This window comes from Xylocopa sonorina, chromosome 3 (assembly GCF_050948175.1).
Source record: "Xylocopa sonorina isolate GNS202 chromosome 3, iyXylSono1_principal, whole genome shotgun sequence".
Classification (NCBI taxonomy): domain Eukaryota; kingdom Metazoa; phylum Arthropoda; class Insecta; order Hymenoptera; family Apidae; genus Xylocopa; species Xylocopa sonorina.
In genome coordinates this window covers 12,140,149-12,163,759 of record NC_135195.1, presented here as the reverse complement: position 1 = coordinate 12,163,759, position 23,611 = coordinate 12,140,149, and the positions used below count along the sequence as shown (strand labels likewise).

The window sequence follows — 23,611 nt, the reverse complement described above, 5'->3', positions numbered from 1 at the left end:
TTCAACAGATTCAAAGCGGTATATCATCAATGTCGGCTGCTCAACTCACGTTATTTTTTCGATGCTCGTGAAATAATAAAATACTCTTATTTGTTATTTAATAGCTAAACGAATTAGTGTTTGTTTTTAAGTTAACAGACTTCTCTATAATGACACGTGTTACTCGTGATGTATAATAAAACGTTAATCCTTAACACTTTCAATGCGGATGGATGTGAACAAAAATAATTGTATCGATTCTATCGATATTTTTGTAAGATTCTCATTCACGTTATTTCCAATATTTTAGGCCTGTTTACAATAGTTTCTGTGTTTCGTAGAAAATATTGTATGTTATTTCGATTTAGATCCTGATATTGGGTCCCCCACTGACAGCGTTAACGGATTACATCCAAGTTCATCCGAAAAAATCTAATTTGTAGAAAATCTTTTATAAATTATATAGAGATTGCGTGAGCTGTTCAGCAATTACGTTATATCATGCCGCTTCATGATATATGTTTCGTCAAAACAAGCCTATTATTCTTTCCCTCTTTGTAGGTATATGTACAATGTGGATCAGCTGTACTTTTCAAGTACCAGCGGAGATCTATCGATTATGGTTGTGTTTCGCATCGATAGTCAATCCCGTGCACAATGTGTTGTTTGTTTAACAAGAGAGAAAACTAACGAAAGATTCTTCAACGTACCGCGTGACATCATGTTCATTCTCGATCGACTCAAGAAGTCATTTCTTCATCCAGCAAAGTGAATAAATTGCTTATTGTGTACGTAAAACATTTATAACATATAGATATTAATAGCGTGAAGCAAAATCTAGAATTAAGTAATATAAAAACAATTGAACATTTCGATGACAAACATCTTATCGTGTGGTACTTATTTAGTGACGATGGCTGAAGATACATGTTTAAACATGTACAAAATAAAATTTCGAAATGAGAGGAAATCTAATGGACATGTATATACGATTAATAGAAATGAATTCTAATATTACTTATTTGTTCAGACTGCGCTACGCTGCTAAAATTGAAAACCGCAAATCAAAGATCGGAAAAAAATTGGAACACTCTGCACATTACGGTGTTGCTATTCAGAAAATCAGCCGAACTTTAGTAGAATAATAAGTATCGATATATTCCATTATTTAAAATATCGTAATTTTAAGACATACCACGTAACTCTTATCATTACATCTTCCTTTTCTTCCTTTCCTCAAGACAGTCTCAAAACGAATAAATTCTCCTCAAAATATCATTTATATACCAAGGTAATGAAGATAGCTTTTACTACAGTGGTTCTCTTCAGCTTACGAATAATTCACGATCAGTTTCCCCGTTTGATTAAACACCGCAAGTAGATAAATCGAGAAGGAATTTCGGGAATGAGTAGGATCGCTTTTTAATCGAGACTAACGTCGTCCTGTGGGTTCGGTTTCGGAGGGGTCGTTTCTGTTCTAGAAGCAGAGCCCGTGAAATCAGGCATGCCACCCATCATACCAGGGAAACCACCCATGCCACCAGTCCCACCGAATTTCAATGCCATCTTCTTGATGAACGCCATAATTTTGGGATTGCTTTGGTACTTCAGAATGTTCGTCGGATTTGTGGAGATTTCTTTGAAGGCTTCGGCTATTTCAGGATCCTGTGGAATGAGAACGAAGGTTTTTAATCTACGGTACTTTGATATTTTTATAGTATCAATGTCGAGAGTGTTGTGTGTATTTACCTGGAAACCTTCTGAGACGTCCTGATCGTTAAGGAACTTATAGAAGTCACCGATCCCAGGGTAATCTGCGCTAATATCGGTTTGGGACGGACGGCTGTTCTCCTCATAGGCTTTCGCGCTCTCTCGAGCTTTCTTTAGTCTCTCCTGTCTCTCGCGTTCTAACTTTTCTTGTACCTTACGTTCCTTCTTTCTCTTATGCTCTTCGATCTTTCGAGCCTGGAAAAAAATGTGTCCGAGTTTGATTTTTTAGCTGAAATGATCGACCTGGTATGGTCACATTTTTCAACGATAAGTAACAGTGCCTGGAAGTTTTTTATTTCAATGCAAGTTGAATTTTTGGTCACGTTTTCGGGTGATTCGAGATAAATCTTGTTACCACGAAACTGTTCCGTTCTAGTTGCTACGGTGTCGTTTAAAGTGAAGCAAATTCAATTCTAAAGCTGTATTAGAAGTAATTTATTGATCGTAATAGTCGCGCGCACGCGAGCGCGTTTACATAAAACTTTGTACATTTTCGTTTTAGTTGGCGAAATTGGTGGAACTTCAGTGTGACGAAGAAACTTGTACTTTTAAAAACTAATTTAAGAAGTAACGTTGGTTACATACATATTATTATCAGAACATGAACAGGCGAATTATTACCGTACAAATAGAACGTGTCCAGGAAAGAATGACAATAAATGATTTTCGCAATGCAAACACGATCTCGTCAAAATGTTCCGCGAAGGTACTAATCAACGGTATACATTTAGTATTTTGCCCAAATATTAAATCATAACGACGTTAAACGCATTTGTCCGCGAACTTAATACGAATCCATGTACTAGCCGCCAAATTTGACTAGTGAACTTCATTTCGAAAATTGTTATTATTTTACATTTCATTCATCTTGACATTCTCTCGTTCGCGATTGTTTTCCCCTTTGATCCCTTGCACATTACGTCAACGTGTCAAGACTTAATGCAAGTACAATTAATAGATGATTTCCCCGTTTAAAAGAAGAGTATTATTGTGTCCTTTACACATCCCACATATAACTATACGTATCTTTATTATAGTTTTTAAATATATTCATTTATTCATTCTAGTTTTTGATTCTCTCAATAATTTTCAGCTTCAGAACAGTTCTGTTCGAACGCCTGCGGATCGAGAGTACAATTACACCACCGTTGAAGCGTCGAATCGTCCGGCAATTTACACAGAGGAAAGGTGATTCCATCCCTTAATTAACTCTTGCAACGCAGCCCCCAAACTAACGCAAACGTTTACTCTTGCACGGACGACAGATTCTTTGGAATTTACATGCAAGACGACAGTCAATGTTTTCCATCGCAAGTACACGTATCGTAAGATCTAGTCCGCTGTGTACTCCCCTGTCTCTAGAATTTCAGGAGGCTCGACTTTAATCGTGATCGCGGTCACTCCGTCTTCCGAAGTTCGTCTCCTTTGCAGCTCGTTGTTGCGCAACGAAAATCTCGCTTTCAGTCTCTCTAGCCAGCCTTTGCTCGCGCAAAACGAGTGTATCTGTCGATTCGTCGAGGACTGGCCGTTCTCCTTCAAATGCTTGTAGATCTGCAACGCTTTCTGCCGTATCGTGTTCCCGTTCAACGGGATTCTCTTTTCCAGACAGTCTTCCATCCAGATGATAAGCGCGTGCTCCATTCTGACCACGTCGATGTCTCGCGTCCTTGCCACACGTTTCGCGCGCAACGGACACCCCTCGGCGACGTTCTTCCGTATCTTTTGCTCGCTATTCTTAATCGTCCGCACGGTGGCTTCGTTTAAATTGTACGATTTAGCGACAGACGACACCCTTTCTCCGTCTTGCAACCGATCCAATATTTGGATCTTTTCCTCGAGGGAAATGAACTTTCGTTTTAACTGAATTTTCTTAGTTTCGCTAGACACTGTCGAAACCTATGGATTAAAAATTAGTTTCAAGGTAAACGTTGCTAAATTACGTACCACGTACTAATATACTTAAAGTATTAGCTTCGCATCGGTTTGCTTAAAGCTTATTCAGTACGTTCTTAGTTGTATTATAACGTGTACCAACTCCTGTCACAGACTCGATCTGAGTTCGCAAAGAATAATTTAAATGTCATTGAAATTTTTGTGATATGTGCCATATGAGAGTCTATCTATGTTTATCAAGTCGTGTCATAGAACCATTCATTTCTTGTGTGCCAAAACATTATCACTCTGCATAAAAAAGAAAAGTAAAGGGTAACTCTATATACCTCTCAAACTGTAACAATGAGACAAAAATCGTATATCAAACAGAGTACCAAAAGGATTACCAACAGAATCTAATAAACAAACGTAACGAAAGTAAATAAGTTTTGCATTGAAAGATCCGATAATAAACGCGCGATCAATAGCCACGATCATCGTCTAGTTCCCACCCTCGATAAACGTAACAACCTTTCAAACGCAAACATACAATCTTCGCAGAACCATCAAACAGACATTGCAGGCATCGTCCATTCATGAGGCCATCATATGGACTCGTAAAACTGCGAAAAAAAAAGGAAGCTCGTTCGAATCGAGAGTTCGCCCGCGCGCGGATAGTAATCCTGACAGTGAACGGTTGGAAAAAGGTATGCGAAACGTTCGAACGAGAGACGCGAAGATAAGAAGAAAGGGCGAGATGGAGCAGACGGGAGATAGCGGCAGGAGAGAGCGAGCAAGCGCGAGAACTTTTGCACGAGGGAACCACCACCTTATACGGCGGCGACCCGGGCGTCTAAATATAAAGGCGCCCGTCGTCCCGATGCTCCTCTCTGTCCGAGCACGCACGCATTTCGCCGCGAATCTCTTCTCTTTGCTGCACGAGCCGTAGTCACGGCTCTCTCAGAGACCCTCGATAAGAGGCGACTGGAATTTTGCTAATATTACGTTACAGAACCACCCCAGTCTTTCGTTTTGTCCCCTTATACGCTTACAGAGCTGCACGGCGAGGAGATCTCGCCCTCTTTTGTAAATCGTGACGGTTTATGGAAATTTTAGGTAATTCAAATTGAAACGGAACAGAGATTTGAGATAATTGAGGGATAAGCAACGTGACATTTGAGTGTCCGTTAAGTAATTAACGTAGAAGTAATCCCTGACTGAATAGCAAGGATGTCGATTTTGTCAACTAACAAATTTTAATATACGAGGAATTGACAAACATCTTCTTTTACAGAGATATGTATGTATAATTTTCAATTGAAAAAGGTTTAAAAAAAAAAAACGAGGGTCTAACGTTTTTGGCGATTACAGTCTAAGGACGCGCAGGTAGTAGTGTAATTAAATATTACGTAAGAGCTCTAGAATTATAATCTTTCGTCACAATTGTGCACACTGCTTAAAATAATTAGAGGAGGCTTATTATACTCGAATCTCTGCTAACTGTATACAAAACTTTCAGATGCAGCGTTCAGTTTACGATGTAGCGTATACACCACAGAAAAATTACTGGCGCTACGTGCCCGGGTATCTCACGAAAACCGTTTATTTGATGTAATACTATTTTCGCTTTACTGCCTTAGCTTACGTAGCACGATCAGTCTATCGAATCTTTTTTTTTTTTCAATGAAACTCGAAGGTTACTTTCGATCCTTTGATAGTTCAGAGAAACCGAAGAACCGAGTTACTCCAGACTTTAAATGTTACTATTAACTTAGAGAAATATTATCTTCCTTCCGTATGCTATGGGCATTTAAAACTTTTTATACGCGTTTATATACTCAGTTAAAATACTCAGAAATACGTAAACACTCGTAATTCAATTATTGGCGTACATTCGTTAAAAACTTTCATCCGCCATGCTACTGCATTCCCGCCGATTTCCATGACGACCTTGTCCCCATATCACGTATGTATTTTGAGAATTCTACGACTGCGACGCTTATAATTAGCTCGTATTAACTAACAAACCAACGATCATCGATAAACCTTAATTTTCATTAAGAACGCGTCAAAAGTAATTGCAGTTACTCGTAAAAACTTCTTTTATATATATATACATACAAGAACTTCTTCTTTTATATATATTAGCAATAAATTTCCGGGTTTCATTTCTTTTTTTCCCGTCCTCGTGTTCGTACCAAACTTGAACGTTCGCAGTGCGCGTGAGTACGTGTGTCCCGATGAGAAAATATAGCAGCCGAAGAAATGGTCGATGACAGACTTTCGTACGCGAAGAAAATGTGACGAAGCGGGGAACGCGAACGAGGAGACCGACGGCGAAGAAAACGAGGTTGAAGATGACGTGGGAGAGCTAGGTCGAAACGTGTGCAGGATCTTCGTGCACGTTCGCTAGTCAATGTCTTAGCGGTCTGTCGGCCAGGTAGACCCTGCAAACCCGAGAAAACCGGGCCGCCAAGAGATATTTTTAAAGCTGCCACTCTACGGCCAGTATCTTCGGATTGTACCACGATAAAGACTCGGTGATTCAGTAGTGGCCGCGCTCAGACTACTCTTGCCTACCTCAGAAAAGCCAAATAGCTGTTCAGCGAGCTATTGTCCGTGGACAGGCCGAATAAAAAGAACATTTCATACTGGTCACGCACTGCACGCTTGATACTACGACACTTAACATTCCTCGAGTTTGTTTGATCAATTTTGTCGACAGAAACATAAAATGTCTTGGTAAATTGTTTAATTCTAAGTCAAGCTCGATGAAAATCGCTAGAAATGATTGTCGAGTCGCAAATCTGCTGAATTCATCTTAGAATATTTCATTTTATTCGTTCGTGAAAGGTTTAAGTTCGATGTAGGTATAAAGTTGATATATAAAGGTTCTGGTGTGAAAGGAAAGTCGAGTCTCTATTTCAACGATCTGGCAAAGAACAGTGTCCGAAGTCTGCTAAATTATCCCTTGCCAAATTATTAAAGCAGAACGTGAACTTTCCCTCAACATCGCAATCACTATAAATCACTTAACCCAACAGCCGACACCAAACTCGAGGCTCGCGAAAAAGAATCATTCACGAACCAACGAGAATACCAAGACAATTTTCGACCTTCTGAAAGTCAGTCAGTCTCGTCTCTCTCTCTCTCTCCATGGACAGACCCCCACAGCATCACGGTCCCGCCTCACTAAAGTCTTATTTTAATTCCAGCCATCCGTCGAACGAAATGAGCTACGTTCGCATCCGGTTCTAACTCATTCGCGGCGGCAGCAGGAGAATTCGGAAAATCGAAAGCCGATGGAATCCCGCGATCGGGCGGGAAAAAAGGAGAAAATGGTGGGTCGCGTGGTCCGGGCTGTGGGGTGAGAAGTAGAGGGGCGTCATCGGGGTTTGGCGGTAGTGACAATGCCAGTTCCTCGCGGGCGAGTTGGAGTCGAAGGCGACTATCGAGTGAGACGAGCTGCCAGCCCTGGCTCATCGTGTAGTGCCTAGTGAAACGAGATGACGGGCTCGCGGCTGAGACCCGCGTACTTCGTGGGCCTCTTCCTGGCCCTTCTAGCCGTCGCCTTACAGGGTGAGTAGCACCCAACTGGGACCTTCCCTCACTCAACGATACCCCGGGTCCCGTTCGCCAAGCGTCGCCATTCTCTCTCCTCTCGTTCTCTACGTGCGTTCTATTCGAGGAAATTTCACCGTTCCTTACGTGCTTTTACTAGTCACTTCGTCGGGTCTCCACTTTCGAGAGTTCTTTACATCCCTTTTATCTAATTCATTTCACCTACTGGACTTCTACAGTTACAGTGAGAATTGACTGGTTGCAACAGATCGCAAAGTTCGTACGTTCGGCTATTACGATTTCGAGGTGTTAGAAGAGAAGATTAGTTTTTCTTCTTATCCTTGTACCGTTTCGGAGAACTCCGAATTCTCGGGAGTTCGTGCCAAGATTTTCTTTAGAAAATCCACCACATTCTTCATCCAACACGTATACACGCTTTACATTTTATAGGACCTCCATCGCTTGAATTCTTCCTTTGATTTCGATTGCGCTCCAAGTGTGCACCGACATCATCATCATTTGTTTTCGCGTTATTTATAACGAGCCGTCACGCGACGCTTTTTTAGAATACACCTGCTCTACGTGACGTCGTATATTCTGGCGTTAATTATATAAACGAAGAGCAACGTCTTGCGCGTGCACGTTATGATTCACCACCGTTATGGTTCACCCTTGCTCGCGCGCATCGACTCGATTTTATCGATCGACGTAGATTTTTCTAGATCACCGGAGAGGAGAATGCGTGGGCGTTAGTGTAAATAGAGGTTTCTAGAAGTTTTACCGGTCGATGATGTGGATGACGTGCTGACGAATGCGTGACGATTGATGAAGGTCAATGTTACGTAAAGTCACCGGTCTGCGTCATCGGTTCCTGGCTCGTCGAGCCTCTTCGACATAGGGCAGACGGGCGATCGAACTGATGAACCTAGGATCCGTTGCATCATCACCGTTTGTCACGTCGATACACGTTAAATGGGATGAATATCTCTCTTCCGTTCGACACCACGTGTCGTTTCCTTCAACTCTTGGGTCTGCCTCTTCGATGCACTCTCCGACGTGTCTTCGCCTTGTTCGACTCCGAGGTTCTTCGTAAAATGATTTCGAAAATATTTGTTAGTAGAGCATGAAATATCCATTCGGTTCATTTTAAATATCCTAAATCGGTGGACGAAGACGCATTACTTTAAAAAATTTTGCCGATAAAATATAAAATCGCTTCGTTTCGTACAAATTGTTTAATTACAATTTGATAAGAGAGTGGATCATGATTTATTAAATTATTTTTATCATTCATTTTGTTGGAGATTAGGAAGATGATCAGAAGTGCGGTTGTACAGCAACGGTATCATTATTTTAGCCGAATTAACTAAGCGAGAAATGGGACGACGATCGAGTAAAAGGTTTTGATCGTGGATTCAAGGATTTGTTATTTTGGGAATCGATGGAAACCGACTGTCAACAACTTGCAAATAATTACATAAGGGCAGACATAAATCCGTGCCAGATTCGCTCCGAATTCTGTAAACCTGATCGTGAATTCTGTTTAAAGTGATACTCGATTCTTAATACGTCGCTGATAGTAGTGTACAACGAAGCATAATAAAGAGCATTCATACTTGATATCTACGAATGTTCGTGGATTACAATTGTTAATCAAACACGATCGAAACTTGACACTACACATTGTATAAATTATTTAAAAAATTAAACACTATCGCACCACTTTACCCTTGCTTCTTGCGGAATGCAATAGACTAATAAATATTCTGAAAGAAACGATATAAATTGACACGATGAAGTAATAATTTTTTCAAACAGCGGGGCAAAATTGGGGAAAGCTAATAATGTGTTTTTGAGCGGATCTGACTTTTATAGCGAAAAGATTAAAGACTATACATGCCACAGAGCGCGGAACAAGACTTCGGATTCTATCTTTATCCTTGGTGGCTATGCTTGCCAAACGACAGCTGCTTACCTCTACTTCCATTACCCGTATCTTGACATTTTCGTGGATTATTTTGCAACATACATAATTTCAACATATTATCTTACAAATCGCTAGAAATCTAAAATTAATATCTCGCCTGTAAATCAAAACCAACTATTCTTCGATCATAATTCGTTGCTTCGTTTGTTCTCAAAATACTCACAATGTTAGAATACTAAATCTGTATCAAAAACAAAAAAAGCAATAACATCTTTAATTCGAAAAATTGAAAACGGAAGCGATCTTTGGAAAAAGATTTGTTCATAAATTTTACATGATATAATAAAAAAGAATCCAGGCACCGTGAACGGATAGAACATTTATAAGGTGATCTCGTAGAAGACAAAAGGATGAGGCATGCAGAATGATAAAATCTCGTGCCAAAAGTACCAGCACGTGTGATGTAACGATGAAAATTTACGGGTAATACACGTTACGTATTTTCTTCGCGCCAATACCTATAGGTCAATTGAATTTCACTTAGAGAATTGCATCATCGACCAAAGAGTAAGAAACTCGATCGCCGTAGATCCTTTACGATACAAGATCGTATTAGATCTAAGTGTAATTGTGCTAATTAATTATTACTGTTCCCTATCTTCTGCTTCTTGTACGTTCCGGTTCATTGTCGTTGCAACCGATATTTTATGTACACATCGTTGCATTAACCAGGATAGCTAATACTTGATGTATAATTGAAGATGTTTGGCTAAACTGTTTCGACTTTTTCGCATCGAATAACTGATAAAAATACGTTTCGCTCATCCAATATATAAATATTTTCAAGTGTTGCTCGGCTCAAAGCCGCCTACTCGCCGCTAAACTTAGAAACCGGCCTCCTGGTCCCAGGTACTGCCTAGAAAGATGATATCGACATTTTCATCGGTCGAGGTATTACATACGGTGCCACATATAATGACACCAAATTCTAGATTCTAGCATACCATCCTCTCAAAGGAAAACGTATGAGAGTACTGGGAGATTGCGTTTGAAATCAGCGAGACAAGTTCTCGTTCTTCTCAGTAGGTATTCATAGTGGTCAACCTTGGGTGTGTGCGGTTGCTTTCATTTGACGAACGTGTCCCGTTTTCCTCTGATGAACCTTATTTTAGTAGATTTAAGGACGATATTAAAGGTTACAGTGGAAGTAGACGTAGTTTAGTTTTCATAGTTAATGGACAGCGAGGTCCCATTGTAGTCTTCGACGGTTAGTGACTGGTAACAGATGCTGTATTTATCAGTAGCCGTTCAGACATCAAAACATCGTATTTTGGAATATATTCAAAGTGTTGATGCTTTGAACCTTCAAGATACAGCCGCTAATTAACTGCCCAGTTCTCTTTTATAGTGTTTGCAAAATATTAGTTGGTAGTATCGTTCATCGTCCATAAATCTGTGCGACGTTAATTGTGCACTATCTTTCGGTACGTTCATCACTGTTGATGTTCCGTTTGTTTCAAAAATTTCAGCGACGAAACACTGTAGACACTATCCATTGGCAGTAAATTAGATCACTTTACACAGAATGCAGTATCGTAAATAAAATAATAAAACATAGTAAAACATGTATACGTATGTTTTTCAAACATCTATAAAAGATTATAAAGATTGTCAATCGCAGTGAAATGTAAGGAGTAATTAAACAGATTTTCTTGTAAATGTGTAATTTGCTTCCTCTCTGCTGGAAAATGCTAGGTTTTTCTCAGTAAAGGTGGCAACTTTAGCCTCATCGCCTACGAAGTCGTCGATAATCATTCGTCTTCGGCTTCGTTCGGTAGTCTTCAAGAATAGCGTTTATTTTTTGCTAGCCGTCTCGATCGAGCATGGTTGTTGTTTCTGAACACCTGTCATTGTCCGACCACGCGTTCGACCCAAGCAGTGTGTAACGACTTTGACAAGATATTGCGTCACCTGGGTCAGATATTTTCGGTGGTCGCGTGGCGTTAAACCCTCTTGCTAAGCTCCTGCGCTGGCGTTATCTAATACTCCGCGGCTTCTTTTGGCACCGCGTGTTTAACATAGTGAGAACTCTCGATGAAAATTCCTGGCAGCCGAAAGAATCGGCATAGAAGCAAGCCAGCCGTGAAATATTTCGCGAAAATCGTACGGCGAGCGAATGCCTTGTTAACATTCATGAATGGTTATTCGAATGATCTGATAAAGTCATGACCGGTGTCATGACCTTCTCGTGGAAGGTATCTTTCCCCAAAGTGAAATGGTTGAAACATTTAACAGATATTAAAGAAACTACAAGGAAGGATATTTAGTCATCCCTAGGTAAAAATTTTCGCGTACGCATGCACCGATAACGAGAATCATTAAACTAGTGCAACGTGGGTGCTCGCGAGTAGCCACATAGGATTTCGTCACACGTCGCACTGATTTAAGGACTCTTGTTATTAAGGCACTCGTACTCAAAAATTTCTCCCACAACCTGGTCGAACGACCAATATAGTATCGACATTACAAAATGTCAAGCATTCACCAGAATCATGTTTCAGGAGTGCAAAGCGAGGAAGAGCTAGAAGTGCCGCCAGAAGATCTGTGTCGGCCATACATTGAGAAGGCGTTGAAAGGCCTCGGTACAGGTAATGTTACGATGTTGAGGAATAATCATCTGGAGCACAGCGAATTCTAGAATGTTTCGTTTGAAGGATCTTTGGAGCAGACCAGTGCCGAGGCGGGGACCGACGCCGATAAAGAGAGCCAAGAGGAAGGGGAACAAAAACCTGCGAGCGAAGAAGTGAGACATTAGCATTTGAATTGCAACTCGATAGGGACATAAACCTTTGCTTACTCACTACTTACTTTCGTACTGACACTGATTACATTCAATTTCCATTTCGTTCGGTCAATTTTTCTCGATCTCGTCGGGATGGTCACAGAAGTAAATCTTGACGTTCACTTTAGGATGGAGAGCCAGCAGCCGATGTTTCGAAGGAAGATTTGGCAACAGAAGAGGACAAACAGGAGTCGGTAGAAGGCGAGGCTGCGGAAAGCGCCGAACAAGCTGAAGGGGAGTCTGGTAAAGAGTCTGCAGAGGGCGAGCAAAGTCCTGAAGCTGGCGGAGAACAGAGTGCCGAAGCGGATGAAACAGAAGGAGGTAAAAATTAGAAGATAGAAGAAAACGTACATACAAAATATATTTTACAATTGAACGGCTGTGCGAATGAAGCAGTCGGTAATCAGAATAATGTTGAATCTTTCAGGAGAAAGTGAACAACCAGACGAAAAATCCGAGGAAGCGGACAAGGGGACAGAGGAGGACAAAGAGGAGTCCGTTGAACAAGCCGAAGAGGGGCCTGCAGACTCCGAACAGGATGGAACGGAAGAAGAGAAGGATGAAAAATCTGGAGAGGAGGCGCAGATAGACGAAGGAAAATCCGACGAAGACGCGCAAGCGGACGCAACGAAATCCGAAGAGGAGGAGGGTCAGGTTGACGCTGAAAAGTCTGACGAGGCGACTCAAGCGAGCGCTGATGACGGAAAATCCGAAGAGGAAGCGCCAGGTGAAGACGAGAGATCTGCCGAAGGGGCACAGAATGGCGATGAAAAATCCGACGAAGCACAAGCCGAGGGTGAATCGGCTGAAGAACCGAAAATCGACGAGGAGAAATCCGACGAAGACGCCAAGACCGACGAGGTGAAATCTGACGAAGAGGGGCAGGAGAAAGCGGAAGAAGACGAGGCGGTCGACTCGAAGGCGGAAGAAGAGACGGAGGAGGCTGTTTCTAAGGAGGAAGGGGCTGAAAGAGAGGAGGATAGCAAAGCTGAGGAGGAGGGTCAATCGCAGGAGCAGCAGGCGAGCGAAGAAGAGGCGAAGGAGAGCAAAGAAGGTCCAGGTGAGAGCGACGAAGGCCAAGTAGAGGATAAAGACAAAGAAAGCGAAGAGGCGGAGGAAGGTAAGTCCAAGGAGGAGGCTGCGAAATCGGCGGAAGAGGAAGAAGCAGACAAATCAGGGGAAAAGGAAACTGAGGAAGAGAAGGAAGGTGAAGGAGAGGGCAAGTCTGAAGAAAAGGAAGAAGGGAAGTCCGTGGAAGAAGAGGCTGAGAAACCGAAATCCCGTGCCAGACGAGAAGTTGGGGAGGAGGGAGAGGGTGAGGAAGACGCCGAAGGCTCGGACGAACCAGGTGAAGGCGAAGAAGAAGAACCTACTCCCGAGGAAGATCTAATTCAAGAAATAGAGGTGCCGGATAATTTGCGGCCGCGTGATCATATTAATCAGCTGTTGAAGCTGGACGAGGAAAATGAAGAGAAGGAACGGGCTATTCAGAAGATTGGGGATGTTGTGCTGAAGGAGTTGAAGAGGGTCTACGATAATGCTATTCAGCCGTTGGAATCTCTGTATAAGTACAGAGACCTTAGCAACAGACATTTTGGTGGTAAGCATAAATAATGTAGCAGAGTCGGTCGAAATATGTCACTGAATTGTTTGCATTCAATATTTAACCACGTATTCAGATCCAGAAATATTCTCCAAGCCGTTGGTTCTTTTCATGGGTCCATGGAGCGGCGGGAAGTCTTCCATCATAAACTACTTGCTCGACATAGAGTACAAGCAGACGTCGTTAAGGACAGGTGCGTAAGTAGCCAGAAACAATGCCAGTAGTGAGAATTTGTTGTGCGTTGATGCTTCGACTTCGTATTTTTTTATGCTTAACTAAGTCGGCCGTGATCACGCCCTCGAATTTTGTACAAAGAGAAATTGCTCTAAAAAAGAAAAGGTTTAGTAGTAGAAGCATGCTAGGAGCATGAATATACAGATAGTGTTTAGGTGGTTTGAGAGAGTGCTTAGAGGAGCAATGCAAAACGCCAAATGGAAATGACACAGGAGCCGAGCCATCTCCGGCCTACTTCAATATTATAATGCACGGTGAGGAAGAGGAGATACTCGATGGCACGCAGCTAGCCGCCGATTGGACTTTCTCCGGGTTGCAAAAATTTGGCCAGGGAATGCTCGATCGTCTCAAGGGTTTACGACTCGACAATAAGCTGTTAGAAAAAGTGAGTCTTTTTATTCCCTAAGTGAGAGAATGAGAGAAAGAAAGGGAGAGATCGAGAGAGAGAAAAAACGTTCACTTCTAAGATCTACAAATACAGAATCGTAAAAACAGTGTCCGAGATTTTAAGGAAATGTAAAATTTACTTGTTCAAAATGGATCCTAAAATCATTCCCTTCAATGTTTGTGATTCATATAAAACTGATTCAGAACCTATACTGTACTGTAAACCCTAAAAGTCTCAGACATTTCCTCCCAACATCCTACCTAACGCAATGCAGTAAACCATTTACACGTTACCAGGTAAATATCGTCGAGATACCAGGAATTTTAGAGATTCGAAAACAAGTCCAACGTTTATTCCCGTTTAACGATGCGTGTCAATGGTTCATCGACCGGGCAGATATCATATTCTTAGTATACGATCCATCGAAGTTGGACGTTGGACCAGAAACAGAGGCGATCCTTGATCAATTGAAGGGAAGGGAGCACCAGGTAATTTCGAATAACTGAATCGATAGCCGTGTTAGTTAGAAAGGAATGAATGTAACGCAAACTTCCGGAACAGACACGCATCATTCTTAACAAAGCTGATCAAGTGAAACCGGAGGAACTGATGAGAGTGCAGGGCGCTCTAATCTGGAACATATCCCCGTTGATGTCCAGCGCCGAGCCACCCATAATGTACTCCACATCGTTGTGGTCGTTACCATACGAAGCTGGTGCACCAACCAGACTGTTGTATGCTCAGGAACGTGCATTCCTACGCGACTTGCGTACTGCCATTGACAAACGGGTCGAGCATAAAATAGCGAGCGCCAGGAGATTCGCTGTGAGTGTTATTAACGGGATGTTCCTTCTCGATCATCCTAATTGGCTCTTAAACGTTTACAGGTACGAGTGCGCAATCACGCTAAAATGGTAGACTGTTATCTGACAACGTACTACAATCACAAGACGTTCTTTGGAAACAAAAAGGAGATCAGTGACAAGATCGTCGAAAATCCTCAAGATTACCACATCTACGAGGGCCTAAGTACTCTGAAGAACATATCACGTTACGATTTGCCAGATCCGGACGTCTATCGAGATTTCTTCCGGTTGAATCCGCTTTACGACTTCCCACTACTGAGCTCCACGTGCACGTATTTCCGTGGATGCCCTATCAATAGACTTGACGTTGCTATTGCGTACGACCTCCCGGAACTCGTGGGCAAATACAAGAAATCCGTGGAACAAGTCTTACACGAGTACGAGACAAGCCCCTCTAGTTGAGTACAATCCAACATTCTGACACAGAGAGCTCTCGATGCCATGTCGAGTGTGGGGTGAGAGAGCACATTGTACAAAAAAAAAAAATTAAAAAAAAATAAATAAAAAAAATAAACAAGAGAACGAGCGGAAGGAGACCGAATATTTAGTGTAAGTTCATTACTTTGAAACAGTACGGAGAACTTTCTTTCCTTGAAACAGCAAAAACAGTAGGGTTGGATCACCATTACCAGGTAGAAAATCCAGCCAAGGATCTTAGATCGAAGACAAAAATACGGAAAAATCTTAGCAGGATCTCCCTCGGGATCGCTACTTTGAACGGTTCATTTTAAAGATGAGAGAATAGACACAGTTTCAGGGTATTGATTACGATATAAGGTAAACGATACGTTCGTCATCATGGTACACTTAACGCACGTTTAAGTGTATTAGTGGTCTGGAACGAGTCGATGCATTCAAGATAACTTGTGTTTGAAGAATAGGACGAGTGTTGCCATTCCGACCTAAAAGGAAAAGGATAGTGATGTTTCTCTTGAATGTGTTCAAATAGAGCTCCTATTGCACAGCTTCGGAAAACGTATCACAATTAATGGTGGGTCCTATTGTCGAGCACATCGACACGAGAATACAGTGAACTCGCGCGATAGACATTTTTGAAACTCAGTGTAATGGTTGTGCTAATCCGTAGTACAACACTGTGACACTCTCAGCCGTCAGAACAGCACACGACGAAAACAGTTACTTACGTATTATAAGTATGTAAAATAAAATGCATAAAAATATTTCCATTACGAAAGAGATAAGAATGATCTCTTTTTGAGGCTTTTTGTGAAATACCTTGTATAAATAAATTGTGTTCTTATTAAAAGTTATAAATATTTATTTAAAAAAATATATATTATTAGCTACTTGATAATAACTTCCCACGTTGATATATAAACTATATTTTCAATGTAAATGAATATATTGTTTGTTTTAGTTAAAAAAAAAGAAAAAAAGGAAAAAACACACTTGATTTCTAATGTACATTGTGTAAATTAAATGCCTCGTACAAATCATTATTGTTTTGCATTGTGTTATTAATGATGTTGACGCGTGTGATTAATTTCTTGAAAATAAGCAATCAATATTGTTATTATTGCAGTTACTATTACTTTACTTATGTTAAGTAACAAAGTTTAATAGACTTAATTTATGTATTTTTCAAATAGGAATATGTACTACGTTTATCATTTGTGTAAATGTGACAACTCAATCCCACATAGAAATTATTCGCATGGAATAACAAATAAAATGTAATATAACAGCGGAAGATCTGGGAATACCGTATATTAATAAATATATAAACAAAATTATGCGTGTGGGTGCATATGTATGTCTGAGTGTGCGCACGCTTGTACGAGTGATATTAAAACAGTCCGTAACGGCCATAAACAAGAACAAATTGGTCGACCAGCGATACTCGTATACATTTCTGTTTAAAAGTATTACGTTATTATGTTGTAGCTTTTTTTTTTTAGCAATGATTTTGAATGAAGCATTCAATCAATTAAGTATTCATTAATAACCGAAACAGATCTATAAGACAGTGCGGCGCGTGACGAAGTCCTATGTGGCTGTGCGTGAGCACCCGTGTCGCACTTGCTTATGGACTTTCGTTATTAAAGAACGTTATTGTAACACTTTCGAACAGGATCGTGTATCTAGATATGACCGTTAAGGGGTTCATATTAAATTATGTAATTTGCAGGCATAGGTAGTAAAGACAATTTGATTAAAAAAGTACTTACATTTGGCGTTACTTCTCGCAGCCATTCGTCAGCTTGCTCGTCAAAGTCAAACTTACAAGCAAGTCTCAAATCACTAGCCGCCTCTTCGAACTTTCCAAGCAAGTAATAAGCCCTTCCTCTAAATTTGTGAGCTGCCGCGCTATCCGGGTTCAGTTCCAAGGCACGATCGCAATCGCGAATGCAAGCATTAGGCTTATTCATTAACAAGAAAATTTGTCCACGTTTGGCATAAAGTAACGACGCCTGTGGATTTAATACAATAGCTTCTGTATAAAGTTCTACAGCTCTTTCATAATCCTTATCGACAAACGCGGACACAGCTTCCGAACGTTTGGACTGTGATTCTGCGATTTCTTCTTCTGTCGGTTGTAAAGTCAGATTTCCCATTTTTTGAGGAGCATCTGTATCTGGTTCTAAAACATTTAGAGCAAGAAGTTTATTATCACAATATTGAATCTTCCAATTAATGCTCGTGTCTCATGCATGGAACTTCAAGGTTCAAACTTTTATCAGCCATAGTTACCAAAAATGAAAGTACCCACCGATTACAGCTGACATGTCTAGTTCAAGATCGCTTTCTTCGCTCTCCGGTTCTGGTTCTGGTTCCGGTTCTTTGGCCATCTCTGGTTTTAGTTCTTCTTTGCATGGGCATTTGTCCGCTTTAGCTTTTGGTACCTTCCCACCAAAATGTTCAATCAACTCCCTCATAAAAGCAAGCTCTGGTTTATGTAACATTTCAGGATCTTCTCTGCACATTGCGACAAACTGCTCCAACTTTTTACATTCCTCTGGACTTACGGGAAGCGGCATTTTGTTATCTGAAATTCAGTAATATTTGACTTATGAAGAAGTTGGCTTTTATGACATCTCTCGTCCAGACGGGCTTGCATGCAAAAAATGCTTACATTCGTAAACGGTTAATCGTAAACATACACAGTTGACGAAAATTAGAAAGAAGATTTGGAACGATTTGTTCAGCCGAAATTACCTCTGACAAAAACTTAATCTAGAAGAAAATTCTACCGAATACGTTGGACATTTTATTGTACGTTAATACATTTATGCAAGACACATCAATGCTAAATATAAAAAGTTATAAAGTATATTTTTGTATTATAATAATCGGCCTTTTGAATGGAGAGCGAACCGCAATGTTTGATACACCGGTAACGAGTAATATATTTCTTAAATTTCAATACCTACCAATATTAATCCGCGACTTAATAACGGCTTAAATTCCACTGAAAGATACGTAGCGTACGTAAAACTTAAAAATGCTATTGCTGTTCAAATAATCTAGTGTTATTTGCCTCCTGTGATTTGCGAACTTAGTTTCTCGGAGAGCACGATAATTTGCACATGATATACGAAGTTAACAGATTTGCCTCATCATGAGATCCAACATAATACCGCATATACAGATATATGTCATTGATGAATAAATAATATATAATAGATAGAAGTATTCCTCCTGGTTTTGATTCGATTTTCTACAACGCCATCGTTGACACGATCTTAAATTAAAATAGCAGCGGGAATTGTACGATACATTTAAATTTATTAATTATCTAGCACAATTCACAACCAAATGGCGCCAGGGGTTCTAGTGTAAGGTAGGTAAAATCTGTCTCACTCTTTCTTATAGTTCTCTTATATATCTTTCTCTCTCTTACCTCTAAAGCGGGAAATATACAATAAATAAATATACAATAAATTACGTTGATGTAGTCGTAGCTAATATGTTCGCTGTTTTATGGACTACATACGACTTTTCCCGGCAAAAATATAATATATATTATCGATCACAAACAACACGTGCCGTTTTGTTTTGCATATTTACTTCACTTACTTTAACCAACAGAAGAGAGTGAATTTAGAGAGGGGTTAGTTTAGTACTTTCAATGAACGATTCGGTATTAAAAGATTTTGAAGATGATAAGGAAACAGAATCATACATTCTTAACGTTGATGTACACGAAAGAACTTTACATAGTTTTGCACACGAATGGAATTCCTGCGATAGTTTCGAAACGAATGAAGACTATGGGGATGAAAACGTAGCTGACAGTAAGAGCGAAAATTTATTAACAAATATCAATGAAGCAAATACTCAGTGGCAGGATAATACATTGTTGAATGACGTATTTACACAATTGGAGCATCCTAATCCAAATGATGATAATTTACAGGAGCCTACGGAGGTCCTTAGTTTTTTTAAATATATTACATATTATTTACGTAACATTTATTTTACTATAATATTAATTGATATAGGTTTTTAAAAATGTGCAAAATTACTCAGGAGAAGCACCTCTTACAGAAATTTTGGATCCAATATATTTATCAAAGGACAACCAAAAGGATGTTAACATATTAAAAAGGAATTTGGGTGATAACAGTAATGATGTGCCAAATAAAATCTTTTGTTTAGATAAAGAAATAGAGAAACAAAATATTGATATTCGTCGTGCAAGTTTAGTTCATAATGATAGATTTTATGGTTTACCGAATACAGTGAGAGAACTTTTTTTAGAAATAAGGGGTATTAACGTATTGTACAGTAAGTATTTATTTATTATTTTGCAAGTGAAGAACTTCTCTGCATTTGCCAATGTTTAATTTATATTTTACATTTACACATTACTAACTTATTGCCTTCAGAATGGCAAGATGAATGTTTGAATTTGGATGCAGTCAAAAACAGAAGAAATTTAATTTATGCTCTTCCTACTAGTGGTGGTAAAACATTGGTTGCAGAAATATTAATGTTAAAAGAACTTCTATGTAATAAAAGAAATGCAATATTCGTATTGCCATTTGTTGCTATAGTACAAGAAAAAGTAAGCATTAATGCCATAGGACTTGATAAAATCGATAAGTTTTTTTCAGAAATATGCATTTTTACATATAATTTTTAGGTTCAAGCAATGACACCATTTGCACTTCAATTAAATTTTTTGATCGAAGAATATGCAGCAGCGAAAGGTACTTACCCTCCGAAAAAACGTCGTAAAAAAAATAGTATGTACATGTGTACAATCGAAAAAGCACTGGGTCTAGTAAATAGTTTAATAGAAGAAAATCGTTTCAATGAAGTAAGTAAGATTGTTGGGAGATTAGGCAACCAAATTTTAATTTCAATACGGACCATATGATGTAATAAACTTTAATAGTGATAATTATTTCAAACATTTTAGATTGGTATAATAGTTGTGGATGAATTACATTTACTTGGCGACAGTGGAGGAAGGGGTGCCTCATTGGAAGTTCTTTTAACAAAAGCATTATATGTAAATGGTAAAGGGAATATAAGATTAACTAATTTCGTATACCATTGTACAATTTTTATACAAATTTCTACTTTATATTCATTTTAGAAAACATTCATATTGTTGGAATGAGCGCAACCATAGGTAATTTAGACGAAATAGCCGAATTTTTAAACGCAGATTTGTACACTGGAAATTTTCGTCCTGTTGAAATTAAAGAATACGTAAAATGTGATAGTAATATCTGGTTACTTGATTTGAAAACAGAAGAATTGTTAACAGATGTAAAAAAAAGCAATTACCGTGTAAGTTAATGCTTTCATTTCTTGTACGATTTCCAAATTTTTGATGATTGTTATTTATTTGATCCAAAAGTATTCAAAAAGTGCAGCAGCAATAGATCCCGATCAAATTGGAGGCTTGGTAATGGATGTAATTCCAGAGGATTCGTGTCTTGTGTTTTGTTCAAGTCGTAAAAATTGTGAAAACGTTGCTTTATTATTAGTCAAAGTTTTATTTAAGTAAGAAACTTTTTTTGATATTTTAGATATATATTTTCATATTATATTATATTGGTCAAGTTCATAATACTGGACATCTGAAATAATTTGTTATTTACTAATTGATTTCACATTGGATATCTCATTAATTATGTATCGCAATTATTTAAAGATCATTGAAAGAATACAAGAAAGATGAAAAGCAAAAGTTATTAGACGCGCTTAAAAATGAAGAAGGTCTTTGTCCTATCTTAGACAAAACTATAAAATTTGGTGTAGCCTACCATCATTCTGGTCTAACATCTGAGGAAAGACGTTTATTGGAAGATGCTTTTAGAGTAGGAACTCTTTGTGTAATATGTTGTACATCAACTCTAGCTGCGGGAGTAAATTTACCAGCAAGAAGGGTACTACATTTCTTCCTCTATTTTCTTCTTATTTATGATTATATTATTTTATTCTTATGACAAAATACGTGATAGGTAATACTAAGAAGTCCGTATGTTGGGAACCAGTTCTTAAATTTAAGTAGATATAAACAAATGGTAGGAAGAGCTGGTCGTACTGGTATGGGAAATATAGGAGAGAGTATACTTATATGCAAAACTACTCAGTTACAGCAGGTAACCAAATCTATACAATTATTCTAAAGCATAAAGAATATCCCAGTAAATTGAAAACATATTCCATTCTTATACAAACACAATCTCTCTTTATTATACATTTACCTTTATCACATAGGTAATAGAACTCTTAAAGTCTAAAATGGATGATTCTTTAAGTACGTTACATTTAGACAAAGACAGAGGTATAAATAACTTAATTTTAAGTGCTATATTATTATCCATAGCAACGACAAGATTTCAGTTACATAAAATAGCAAATAGAACATTACTTAATGTGCAACAAAAACGTTTGAATGTGAATATTAAGCAAATTGTAGATAAAACAATAATTGAGTTTTTAAAAGCTGGTGTGATGAGAATAAAGAGGACAGATGCAAATTCAACAATACTGGATATAACTGCTGTGTTTCCATCACAAGATATATCGCCTAGTCTTATAAGTACAAAAACAAGCAAGAAAACAGTAGAACTTACGAGAGAAACTAAATTAGAACTCTGTAGTCTTGGACGCGCGGCTATGAAAGGTACGAAGTCAAAAAAATATATTAATATAAACTTAACGCCATGCATATGCTTACTATTGATTAGTTTTTACTTATAATTATTTTATATATTATGTTTTTCTATACTGAAGGTTGTATGGATATGCAATGTGCATATGTATTGTATCAAGATTTAAAAAAAGCTCAAGAACATTTAATTCTTGTTGATTATTTGCATCTTTTATATCTCGTTACGCCATATGATGTAACATCTCAGATAAACCCAATGGGTTCTGTTTATTATGATGTGGTAACTTTTTACTTAGAATTTTTTTAATACAAATGCTTTTATTATTGTTGGTAATATCTTCATCAAATCTTATAGGTCATTCATTTGTCTGAAAAACAAATGAAAACAGCGAGACTTTTAGGAATTGACGAAGCAACTGTGAGAAAAATACGTGATGGAATAGTACCCAAAGTATGTATGCAAAGTTTAACTTGTATGAATGCGTTTTTCTGATTAATTCATTTTATGTTTATGACAGAATGTAGAGCCAAGAGTGGTTCGTAGATTTTATACAACATTAATACTACACGATCTGTGGACTCAACATGCCGTATACGCTATAGCAGAAAAGTATCAAGTGAATAGAGGCATTGTACAAAATCTTTTGTCCGCAGTGTCATCGTTCGCATTTTCTGTAATTCGATTTTGTCAGGTTCGTAAATGCATTAAAAGTAATTGTATTTATAGTAAAATTGTTTGAATATGTCATATTATTCTAGGAACTGGAAGAGTTCTGGTCATTCAGAGATTTATTCAACGCGTTTAGTAAAAGGTTGTCGTATTGTTGTCCTTTGGAGTTAGAAGCATTAATGGATTTGCCATTAGTGAAGATTGTAAAAATATTTTTCTTTACACAATAATGTATGAAAATTGCTTTAAATTAATTTAAAATATAATATAGTATTCTGCTTCGTAGGGCAGAGCACGTCAGTTATATAACGCGGGATATAAAACAGTGCAATGTGTAGCTAAAGCTGAACCAATAGATTTGCAAGAAAAAATTCCATATTTAAACAAAAAAACTGCAACACAAATTATTGAAAGTGCCAAAGTAATCATTTTTCTGTTTATAATTTTATATTTACGCAATTACATTATTATTCTATATTTTATTTTACAGCTGCTAATAATAGGAAAAGTAGAAGATTTAAGAGATGAAACAGAAGACATTCTAGATGGCATTAATATGAGTACTTTAAGATTTTAATTGGTTTCAAGTTATGGGTGCATATCGATGTATTTAACGCAATTAATTATGTGTACAAATATTTGTATGAATGAAATGCCAAAATAATAAAATTATAGATTTTGTACATAGGCAGTACATAAACAAAACATTCTCTTTATAATATGTTGTATATAATATAATTATAAATTTAAAGAAAATGATGAATAAAGTAAGTAGCTATGTTTTTGCAGCTATGTTTATTGTG

At 38.5% G+C, this 23,611-nt stretch overlaps 4 protein-coding genes across 5 annotated transcripts; 2 read left to right on the top strand and 2 right to left on the bottom strand.

Annotated features, from left to right (window-relative positions):
* Window positions 1-627: 627 nt before the first annotated feature.
* On the bottom strand, window positions 628-18,648 carry LOC143433618 (putative protein FAM10A4). Its single transcript, XM_076911051.1, has 5 exons — window positions 18,435-18,648; window positions 17,774-18,049; window positions 17,232-17,644; window positions 1,729-1,944; window positions 628-1,644 (listed from the first exon to the last, which is right to left on the bottom strand). The coding sequence occupies exons 2-5, from the start codon at window positions 18,039-18,041 to the stop codon at window positions 1,402-1,404; spliced, it is 1,140 nt and encodes a 379-aa protein (XP_076767166.1). The 5' UTR covers window positions 18,042-18,049; window positions 18,435-18,648; the 3' UTR covers window positions 628-1,401.
* On the bottom strand, window positions 2,831-4,219 carry LOC143422364 (putative CENPB DNA-binding domain-containing protein 1). The gene is made up of 2 exons (XM_076892939.1): window positions 4,172-4,219; window positions 2,831-3,645 (listed from the first exon to the last, which is right to left on the bottom strand). The coding sequence occupies exons 1-2, from the start codon at window positions 4,217-4,219 to the stop codon at window positions 3,082-3,084; spliced, it is 612 nt and encodes a 203-aa protein (XP_076749054.1). The 3' UTR covers window positions 2,831-3,081.
* Window positions 6,822-15,714, top strand: LOC143433597 (uncharacterized). 2 transcript variants are annotated; one of them, XM_076911012.1, is made up of 10 exons: window positions 6,822-7,200; window positions 11,671-11,757; window positions 11,824-11,912; window positions 12,080-12,272; window positions 12,379-13,551; window positions 13,631-13,747; window positions 13,944-14,173; window positions 14,473-14,664; window positions 14,738-15,001; window positions 15,064-15,714. In XM_076911012.1, the coding sequence occupies exons 1-10, from the start codon at window positions 7,128-7,130 to the stop codon at window positions 15,442-15,444; spliced, it is 2,799 nt and encodes a 932-aa protein (XP_076767127.1). In that variant the 5' UTR covers window positions 6,822-7,127; the 3' UTR covers window positions 15,445-15,714. The 2 variants fall into 2 exon arrangements, with proteins under 2 accessions (XP_076767127.1, XP_076767128.1); XM_076911013.1 differs by having other exon boundaries at window positions 6,824-7,200; window positions 14,001-14,173.
* A 473-nt stretch (window positions 18,649-19,121) lies between the features above and the next one.
* Mus301 (mutagen-sensitive 301) lies at window positions 19,122-23,476 on the top strand. Its single transcript, XM_076910927.1, has 16 exons — window positions 19,122-19,432; window positions 19,506-19,791; window positions 19,893-20,071; window positions 20,150-20,326; window positions 20,429-20,528; window positions 20,609-20,805; window positions 20,876-21,021; window positions 21,173-21,407; window positions 21,483-21,623; window positions 21,742-22,150; window positions 22,261-22,418; window positions 22,494-22,589; window positions 22,657-22,830; window positions 22,898-23,011; window positions 23,095-23,229; window positions 23,299-23,476. Exons 1-16 carry the CDS (start codon window positions 19,133-19,135, stop codon window positions 23,383-23,385), a joined length of 2,934 nt encoding a protein of 977 aa, XP_076767042.1. The 5' UTR covers window positions 19,122-19,132; the 3' UTR covers window positions 23,386-23,476.
* Window positions 23,477-23,611: the final 135 nt, after the last annotated feature.

Coding starts and splice junctions, on each gene's coding strand:
- Mus301 (XM_076910927.1), top strand. CDS start 19,133: ATGAACGATTCGGTATTAAAAGATTTTGAAGATGATAAGGAAACAGAA. Junction 22,590..22,656: donor GTGATGGAATAGTACCCAAA/GTATGTATGCAA, acceptor TGTTTATGACAG/AATGTAGAGCCAAGAGTGGT. Junction 23,230..23,298: donor AAATTATTGAAAGTGCCAAA/GTAATCATTTTT, acceptor TTTATTTTACAG/CTGCTAATAATAGGAAAAGT.
- LOC143433618 (XM_076911051.1), bottom strand. CDS start 18,041: ATGCCGCTTCCCGTAAGTCCAGAGGAATGTAAAAAGTTGGAGCAGTTT. Junction 17,645..17,773: donor AGACATGTCAGCTGTAATCG/GTGGGTACTTTC, acceptor TAAATGTTTTAG/AACCAGATACAGATGCTCCT. Junction 1,945..17,231: donor TGCGAGAAGTAACGCCAAAT/GTAAGTACTTTT, acceptor ATTTTTTTCCAG/GCTCGAAAGATCGAAGAGCA.
- LOC143433597 (XM_076911012.1), top strand. CDS start 7,128: ATGACGGGCTCGCGGCTGAGACCCGCGTACTTCGTGGGCCTCTTCCTG. Junction 11,758..11,823: donor GTTGAAAGGCCTCGGTACAG/GTAATGTTACGA, acceptor TTTCGTTTGAAG/GATCTTTGGAGCAGACCAGT. Junction 13,552..13,630: donor TAGCAACAGACATTTTGGTG/GTAAGCATAAAT, acceptor CCACGTATTCAG/ATCCAGAAATATTCTCCAAG.
- LOC143422364 (XM_076892939.1), bottom strand. CDS start 4,219: ATGAATGGACGATGCCTGCAATGTCTGTTTGATGGTTCTGCGAAGATT. Junction 3,646..4,171: donor TTGATGGTTCTGCGAAGATT/GTATGTTTGCGT, acceptor TTTAATCCATAG/GTTTCGACAGTGTCTAGCGA.